This window comes from Telmatherina bonti, assembly GCF_933228915.1.
Source record: "Telmatherina bonti genome assembly, chromosome: 4".
NCBI classification, from domain to species: domain Eukaryota; kingdom Metazoa; phylum Chordata; class Actinopteri; order Atheriniformes; family Telmatherinidae; genus Telmatherina; species Telmatherina bonti.
Window position 1 is genome coordinate 16236059 of NC_136622.1, and position 9549 is coordinate 16245607.

Consider the following 9549-nt stretch of genomic DNA (forward strand, 5'->3'; position numbering starts at 1 on the left):
CTAATCAATTTTAGCGGAATAATTTCCCAGCGCAGCATCTGCACTTCTGACAAGTTACAGAGACAGTCTGTCTCTGCAGAAACTTTCTCTGGAGAAATCATTGGAGCTTTCCATCAGATTACATCTCACACACTGATTGTTTCAGAGCTGCTAACACAACTTAAAAGATCTTTCCAGCTGGAACGGATGTCTTCTGTGTTTTGTGGCTCCCAAAGTAACACGTGGACTTCAGATTCATACTCCATATGTGACTGTTTTTATCTTACCAGTTTGCTAAACTAACATGGCTGCTAGTTCAACAGCATGATGGCAAGATGACATTAACAAGGTGCATGATTAGTTGGTAGTACCTTTAATTCTGTTAGTAGACGGTTGTGTTTTGTAGGTCCAGTCCTGACATCATGATTTAAGTTGAATCTGCTCGGTTTGTGGTTATTTGTGTTTTGCTCGGAGTGTAAAACGTTTTCTGTCCTGCTGGTAGTTTTGTGATGGTTTGATCTGTCCTTGGCATCAGAGTGGTACAGTCCAGGAGAGGGGTGATATTGCCTGGATCCTGTGTGTTTGTGTTTGTGAATGTGTGCAGGTGGCAGTGGGGTTGTGTGCAGTGTGCCATCAGTGTGCATTATGTTTGGCAGTGAACCTGTGCGGCAGGTTGGAGATATGTGTGTGTGTGTTTATACATTTGGTGACATGTGAGGAGTGAAAAAAGCATTTTTAACTCTTTTTTTTTTTTTATGGCAGTAGTGTTTGTAAAGAAGTGGTGTTGTTGTGCGTCTCCATATCTGATGTGTGTCTTTGTGGGGCAGTGGAAGTGTCATCACTCGATGCCTAGGTCGCTCTTTTCCTCTGTTGCTGCTGGAGAATCTTGCAGACGGTGTTTGCAGTGGCGAGCAGCTGCTCTTGATGGTCGGGTGGAGCAGGAGGACTGGGTAGTGCAATCGCAGGGTACATCCTGGTAAACAACAGAATTTTTTTTAATACAAATGTGTAGGTAAAATGTTTATTGTACAGTAGATTTCACATGATGGGATATAAAGTGTTATTTAATTTAAAATGAAGGAATAAAAAAGGAGAAAAACTACAGGTATGGCCCTTCTAAGCTTAATGTGGAGCTATTATTTTAAAGAAGCTCACCTCCATCCCTGATCCTGCAGCCATTTCCTTCCCTCCTCCAAGGATGCTGATCATTTCCTCCCCAGCTGTCTGTCTCATAAACCTTTTATTAACAATCCTGGTCACACTGTCATTGCCTCCAGTCAACCCAGACAGCACACTCGGTGCTCCGACTGCCACACACTCCGGCTTAGGCTCATCCACACAGCTCAACCCTCCTGAGACACCCAGACTTCCGAGGCTGCCAAGGGAGTCTCTTTGTGCTCTCTCTCCAGGCAGGGGGACTCCTCCAGGCCCGCGGCTGCTGCAGACATTCTTGAAGAACTCTTGGACCAGACCTCCATACCGCTGAGAGCTGGGGTCAGTTCCACTGACTACTGCCCCAGAGGGTTTTCCTGCAGCGGGAAGCTGCCGAGCTGGGCTGGCAGTCTGGCTGGCACCTAAATGCAAAACGGGGATAAACTGAGTGTAACACAACTGACAGGACTAATCAAATTCTAGTAACTTCTAGTGCCACTTTGAAGTCAATATTATTTCAACAAAATTTGAAATGTAATGAACAAGGATCAAGACTTTGTGTTTTATCAAAGCAAATTCAGGACTTTTTGTGCTGAAGCTGAATAAGCTTTTTAAGTATGCTAGAAAACCACACCTACCTACAACCAAAAAGCTTTACTGAATAAGCAAACTCCTCTGATGAACATACAAACATTACAGTCAAAACAGGGTGTATATACTGATTTATTTATTCCTCATAGTTTAAGATAAGGCCACTTGTTCCTACGCCTGCTGCCCGGAATCTAGGGATCATGGTGGATGACCAGTTGACCTTTAAGGTCCATGTTGCCTCGGTTGCCGGTACCTGTCAATATGCTCTCTACAACATCAAGAGAATCAGACCGTACCTGACAGAACATACGACTTAGCTTCTGGTTCAGGCTCTGGTCATCTCACGCATCGATTACTGCAATTCCCTACTGGCAGGTCTGCCTGCATGCTCTGTTAAACCTCTGCAAATGATCCAGAATGCCGCAGTGCGTCTGGTTTTTAACCAACCCAAACGAGCTCATGTCACTCCGCTGCTAATCGCTCTTCACTGGCTTCCGGTTGCAGCACGCATCAAATTCAAAGCCTTGCTTCTGGCTTACACAACAATAACTCAAACGGCTCCCGTCTACCTTCACGCCCTAATCCAGGCCTACAATCCTTCTCGACAGCTACGTTCCACCAGTGAAAGACGCCTCATGTTACCACCACAATGTGGGACTAAATCACTTGCCAGACTCTTTTCCTCTGTTGTGCCACGATGGTGGAATGATCTCCCAAACTCTGTCTGCTCTGCAGAGTCCCTGTCTACTTTTAAGAGCAAGCTGAAGACTCAGCTCTTCAAGGAGCACTTCAACACTTAGTATAGCTGTATTTAGTGGAAAGTTGGAGAACTTAGCCCAGTTCTTTGCAACAAACTTCCTACGATGTCCTCTACTGTTTGATTTTGTGCTTGTGTTGTTCTCACTCATATGTAAGTCGCTTTGGATAAAAGTGTCTGCTAAATGACTGTAGAATAGAACAGAATAGAACAGAATAGAATAGAATAGAATAGAATAGAATAGAACAGAATAGAATAGAATAGAAAAATAATTTCAAAACGGTTGACAGGTGATTGTAAAATATATATATATATCCACATTTATAAATAAAAGTTAGGATTTTTAATCAGGGTGGTCAAAATTAAACTGTAAATGTATAGATTAATCTGTGACATCAACACCTTAATTTTTAAAAAAATAAATTAATGCACAAACAATTCAGTAAGTTCACCTGTTGCTTGAGGCAAAAGGTGAACTTACTGAACTTAAGGGGATTGGATCGAAGTCAAGATTTGATGCAATCTGTTGTATTTACAATGTAAATGTCTGTAATGTGCCCTGAGATGACATTGTTATGAAGTGGTGCCATACAGATAAAGCTGAAATGAATTTAAAACTCTAATTTGGCATTATCCCAGTGAAAGGAGCTGATTTTGGGCTTGTAGGTGCTTGGTCACAGTGGTTGAACGAATGCACCAAAACCAATTTATCCTCCTTCTTTAAGATTCTGACAGTTTTCCAACTTTTCAGTTTAGAAAATAGCTGCAGGATGATCTCTTTGAGATATAACACAATTAATACTCCAGTTGTTCGCAGAAACTCTTATCTAGGGTGTCATGGCTCAAAAAGTTTAAGAACAACTGGTCTAAAACATGCCCTACAGAGCAGATCCTGTTGTATTCAGCATGTTTTTAAAATATTGTGTAGGCTGGACATATGCGTGACGCTCACACCAAACAGCAGTTAGCTACACAGACATCTGTAACTATGTTACGTGTTGTCTGATGTGCTGCCGTCAGCCATATAATTATTTCTGTAGCCAGTAAACTGATATTTGCAGCTGGCCTTGAAATGATCTGGTAGATAATATTGTTTAGTTGCTTCTTTGACTAGCTAAGTGGTGGAAGGGTGTGTTCATGGTTCAAGTTTTATAAGGTGTGGTCTCTAAGAACAAAGCAGTCTCTTCTGGGATTATCTCAACAAACACACCCAGAAACAGTTTTTTGATGCAATATATTGAGAACATTTTACATGATGATGACTTGAGAGGTTTCACCTCATCGTCAGCCAGATATACTGTATGGCATTTCATGGCAGAAAAAGCCCCCTGACAAGCACAGGTTAGGGTCTCTCTGCCAGTGGATTCTGAATCTCTCCCACCACCATGATCAGTGCTTTTTCCTCAGATAGTAAGAGTCACATGATGCAATTCAGCAAACAGCTGGAAGACATGTTTATAATTAGCAACCATTTCCTGATGTCTCTACTTTTACCACATTTAAAGTAACTACATAAATAAGTAGTTTATATCTTCTTGTCTTAGATTAAATACATTAATTTGCTTTTATGATATTTATTATTTATTTATTTAGTTTTTCTGTTAAAAAGTGATAGATTTAATAGTAAGACGCAGTAAGACTTGCGGTAAGAAATAAAGAAAAATGTGCAAAAGGTTGACTTTTATCTAAATTTATTCATCAATTTCTTCCACAGTCTACATGAAGTATCTTACCTATTTCCCCCCTCCAAAGTGACTCTGTGCTTCCTGAATGCTCCACCACACTGAAGAGGCTGGAGAGGCCATCGGTGAGGCCACTCAGGACGGGGCTGTCTCTGGTGGTGGTGGAACGAGCCCATGCTGAACCCCCTCCTCCACCAATGGGTCTCTGATTCAGGCTCCACAGGCTGCGGTCCCTGCTGGAAGAAGTCCCATCCAGTCTGGAGGTGGATCCTGAAAACAAATTGTAGTTAAAAGGTTAGAAATAACAGTACAAATATATATATATATATATATATATATATATATATATATATATATATATATATATATATATATATATATATATATATATGTATACATATATATATATATATATATATATATATATGTATACATATATATATATATATATATATATATATATATATATATATATGTATACATATATATATATATGTATACATATATATATATATATATATATATATGTATATATATATATATATATATATATATGTATACATATATATATATATATATATATATATATGTATACATATATATATATATATGTATATATATATATATATATATATATATATATATATATATATATATATATATATATGTATACATATATATATATATATATATATATATATATACACATATATATATATATATATATATATATATATATATATATATATATATATGTATACATATATATATATATATATGTATACATATATATATATATATATATATATATATATATATATATATATATATATATATATATATATATATGTATACATATATATATATATATATATATATATATATATATACAGAGAGCGAAAGAGTGAGAGAGATGAATATATGCTAAATTAACCATGAAGAAGAGAGGATTTACCAGAAGACACTCTGCGTTGTAATTTTGGTGAACCATACTTGGGAGAGCAGCACGGTCTCTCAATACGGCTGTGAACTTTATCCAGAGATGTTGAGATCTGCCGAGTTCGGGCTGATGCCAGTGAAGAGGTGGCTGTTGATGATGGACGAGGAGACCAGGCGGCCTTGGAGTGAAGCCCAGTGGTCCGGCTGCTGGGAAGGTTCTCTGTTTGGAGCCCAATGCTGACATACTGAGCTGTAGTTTGAGTGGACCTCGTGCTCATGCCAAGTGACTGAATTGAAAGATATATTTGGGAGAGATTACATACATGTAGTTAAAACCTATCTTTGGTACAACTGAGCTTATTTCATGTTTTTAAACACTACAATATTCCTGAAACCAGCTGACTGAATCATAATCAAATCCAAATTATGGTTTTAATAATAAAAAACACTTTTTAAATAGAAAAAAAGACCAAAATATCTGTAAGAATGCAGAGCTATAAAGAGAAGCACCACCTGACTTCCAGGTTCCTTGTTGGGTTTTCTCTCCAGAGATGAGGAGCGAATGGCCTGGCGGACACAGTTTGTCATCTCCTTCATATCGTCACTCAAGTTGGCTGAGATATCTCCAATCTCCAGATCATGGAAAGCAGAGGAAGAAGTCATACCATCGACCACTCTGTTAGCTGCCCCACTACTCATGCTGCTGCCGATTACACTTGGCAGAGAACTGGAGATGCAGCTACTTCTGCTTTCCAGCAGCTCACGGTGCTGCTTCGACAGCGAACTCAGCCACTGCTCATATGAAGAAGAAAATGAAGATGCAGGTTGTTGTTGCTGAGCTTCCAGGATGTCCACTCCAGCGACGCCTGCATCTTTGTCATTCTGACCCAGGGAGAAGCTCCCATTCTGACTGCATTGAGACTCTGGGTTCCTCTTCAGGGGCTCCATGCGCCTCACAGCAGGAGGGCTGTAGTAGATCCGGATACCAGTGCGGTCGGGAGCAGTGTAACTCCTCTGCACACATTCCAGATCCATCTGAGAACCTACTAAGCTGCTGCAGGAGCCACTGGGACCGTCCCAGGTTTTAGAAGTGTCCATGATCTGTGGGGTCTGAAGACGAGAAACAATATAATGAACTGATGGCACTTTTTATTACTATTCTTACGCTCCAAAATATTAAATTCAGTCTTCAACTGAATTGTTATCTGTCAACAGTTTAAGCCAAACCTCATTGGTTAAGTAGGTCCAGTTCTTTCTGGTAGTGTCACGCTGTTCAGGGTGAGTAGAAAAGGCTGGGAAAGTAAACTTTGTTTCCTTCTCCTGATTGGCCGTTCCATTGACCTCTGGTATTTCCAGCTCCAATGTGGATTTAATCCTTTACACAAATGAGTGGATATGAAAAATGTTATTCTCTGCCATCAGGATAATATATGCACGGACCAGTTATAAACTAAACCTAATGAATGAAAATCAATTTTCTATGCAGGCAAACTAATAGCTGTCACCTTGGTGATGTTGTTCCATTAGCGTCTGCAGAGGATTCATCACCTGCTGGCTTCAACTGCAAGTTAAAAGAAGACCATCACCGAATTGGAAATCACTCAATTTTGTCTTTACAGACTATTAACATTTAAATAACTTCATCTGAACAAACTGCTTCAGCAGCATTAATCATTTCTACACATCTCTGATACCCCTGAAGGCATCACCTCCTTCCTCTGGAAGGTGTTGATAGGAGTGAGCCGACACTTTGTCTGCCTCTGTGGTAGACTGCGTGCAAACACACACTCATGGTGTTGCTGAGTCGGGATGTTTCACACTTCAAAGGTGATCTCGAGTAAAGAAGTTACTTCCCCTGAGACTAAAAAGAAAGAATGAGGGAGAGGTGGAAAGGGAAAGGGACCACTGTAGATAATGTGCTTGCTTGTGCTGATGCACATTTTCACCTTCACCTGCAACTCATTGAACTATGGACCAAACTGTCTAGATGCTTATAGAAAACCAAGTTCAGGTTCCTAAACTGAGTCGAATATCAAGGTTAATTTAAAAAAAAAAAAAACACATTCAGTGTATTTTCAAGATGGACTGTTAAAATTACGTTTGTTTAATATTAATAGGCTCTCTTTGTAAAAAATGGATGCAAATGACAGCCAACCCAAGAACTTGAATAAAACTCTATGAAACCGCATCTTCTCATATGCCAAGGAAGAGAATATTACTTTAAAGGAACATTCCTTCATGATTATGCCATTACTCTACAGTTTGAGACTAATAAACATAGCTGGCTTCATGCTAAATGCCCTGATGGGGGCACTATTATCAAATGTCATACATCTTTGTAAGTCCAAGTGATCGTGCACAAAAAGAACACAAAGTATATAGGATTTGTGGGCGACAGCATGAGCACAATAAATTTTCAAAATGACAAGCTAGGTCTCCTGCCAAGTTTTCACTGCAGAGCAAATTTATTAACTGCAGGGAGACGGGATCATTCAATAGAAAGGAAAAAGGGAAAGGATGAACGAGTGCAGCGAGGGAGAGTGACGGGATAGGAAACAGGGAGAGAAAGGGTAGACAAAGACGCATCCAGTCTGAAAAACTCAAAAAAGTGTCTTAACTTTCCCTCTGTGTGTAGAAGAGGCTTTTAACCTTCTGACCTATGACGGCATCCATTCTCATCCCTGTCTGACATGTACCAGCAGCTTGGTAGTGGCTGTGTGAACTCAGCTCAGCTACATCCTGGCAGTAACACCTTTATTCATATAATGACAACTATGAGGCCACTGTGAGCATCCACAAACACATATAGCATTGGATGTGTGGATCTTAAATGTCTCAAAACCATCTATGAACTAAAGACAGATCCTCACTGATGTGCAAGTAAGATAATCAGTCTTGTTCTTTAGGTGGAAAACAGTACACCAGTTTATAATGTGATAAAGTAGTCATATTATTATCTATCTTGACGATTATAAGACAAATAGGGAGATTGTTGGAACAGAAAAACAAAAAAACAACAACAAAACATACTAATCTGACACTGCATCAATGACCTACTTGTGTCAGAAACCTTCATCCTTTCAGATACGAGTATCCCAAGATAATTTCTGACATTTCTCACTCCTGCACACACATCCGCCTCACTTACCCTCCCCTGTTGTGCAGTGGCCTCTCTTAGCCTCTGCTCCCACTGAGCTCTCTCCCGGCTGAACCTCTGTAGCAGCTCCAGCTTCTCTCTGCCCCAGTTCCTCTCTCCGAGCTGAAGCTGATTGGTTGGTCCAACCAGAGAAACCAGAGGATGCATATACCAGAAGAAGTGGAAACAAGGAGGAGATATTAGCAGAAATGTATCACAGCTCAGTTTTATGCCTCATAGACACAACATGCTCTTATGTCTTTACATAGACATATTCTCTGAAGTTGAACAAAATCCAAATCTAACCAGTCGGATAAAATCCTGCCCATTTCAGTCAGTGAAGTTACATCTTTACCTGTTTAGTGAGGTCCATCACAGCCGCGTAAGACTCAGCTAGGAGGTGCTGGTGTTCTTCACGTTCCCTCTTTAGTGCCACTTTCAAGTCAGGGGGGTCCAGTGCTTCAGTGGAGGACAGAGCTGCTGCTGCTTTGCCTGCTTTAGTCTCAAGCTGGAAGGTAAAATGCAGAGTGATCAGTAACATAGTAACATATAGAGCAGGACTTTTAACTTTAAAATCTTTTTTAGGACCACATTGTTTTTAATAAACTGGAAGTGAACCAAATTTAATAATAAATAAGTATTTACTGCTTTATGAGGCAGCATATGTCCATGTTGAGTCACCTGACCCACATAAGCTTTAAGCGTGTGTTTTAAATTCAAAGTTAGGACATTTGAAACTGAAAGCTAAATATAACCATTTTTTCCAAGCCTGAATTGGTGATTGGAGACTCTCTAAATTTAGTTGATAGTCATGTCGGTTTTCATTAAGCTTCACCCTTTAAAAATAAATGAAGGAGGCTCAAAATTATGAACACGTTTTAGTGCAAATCACTGAAGCAAACACAGAATGACCTGTGAAATAACTTGAATTTTTACATTTTTTGTTATAAAAAGGTGATAAAGAAAATTTATAGCTAAGTTTGCACTTGGAATTTCATAGGCATAACCTGACAAAGTGTCTGCTTATGGTAGGCATAACACAAAAACTGAGTACCTTGAAGTTATACAAGTAGGAAACACACACGGCACCAACACAAATGAAAAATTTCCATTTTGATTTAATTAAAAAATTCTGGAGGAGGCTATATTTTTGAACACTAACATTTTCCCTTTAAAATTTAACGTCAATTTACCTCCAAAGTCCTACTTGCCAGGATCTGCAGCAATTATTTTCTTTTGCTGCAGCAAATAATTTATTCATTTGATTGCTGTCAAACATTAAAGATACGTTATATAACTTTCTGACATTAAAA

The 9549-nt window shown here is 39.1% G+C and overlaps 1 protein-coding gene across 1 annotated transcript in view; it reads right to left on the reverse strand.

Annotated features, from left to right (window-relative positions):
- Positions 1 to 741: 741 nt before the first annotated feature.
- Positions 742 to 9549, reverse strand: part of mtcl2 (microtubule crosslinking factor 2) — a gene marked incomplete at its 5' end in the record, with an annotated part of 86304 nt that continues 77496 nt past the window's right edge. Inside the window, 9 exons of the mRNA XM_079239405.1 lie at positions 742 to 952; positions 1135 to 1553; positions 4213 to 4431; positions 5117 to 5387; positions 5614 to 6210; positions 6328 to 6475; positions 6606 to 6661; positions 8249 to 8365; positions 8592 to 8744. Of these exons, the coding sequence (XP_079095531.1) occupies positions 818 to 952; positions 1135 to 1553; positions 4213 to 4431; positions 5117 to 5387; positions 5614 to 6210; positions 6328 to 6475; positions 6606 to 6661; positions 8249 to 8365; positions 8592 to 8744 (2115 nt within the window). The 3' untranslated portion in view covers positions 742 to 817. The remainder of the gene's footprint in view (positions 953 to 1134; positions 1554 to 4212; positions 4432 to 5116; positions 5388 to 5613; positions 6211 to 6327; positions 6476 to 6605; positions 6662 to 8248; positions 8366 to 8591; positions 8745 to 9549) is intronic.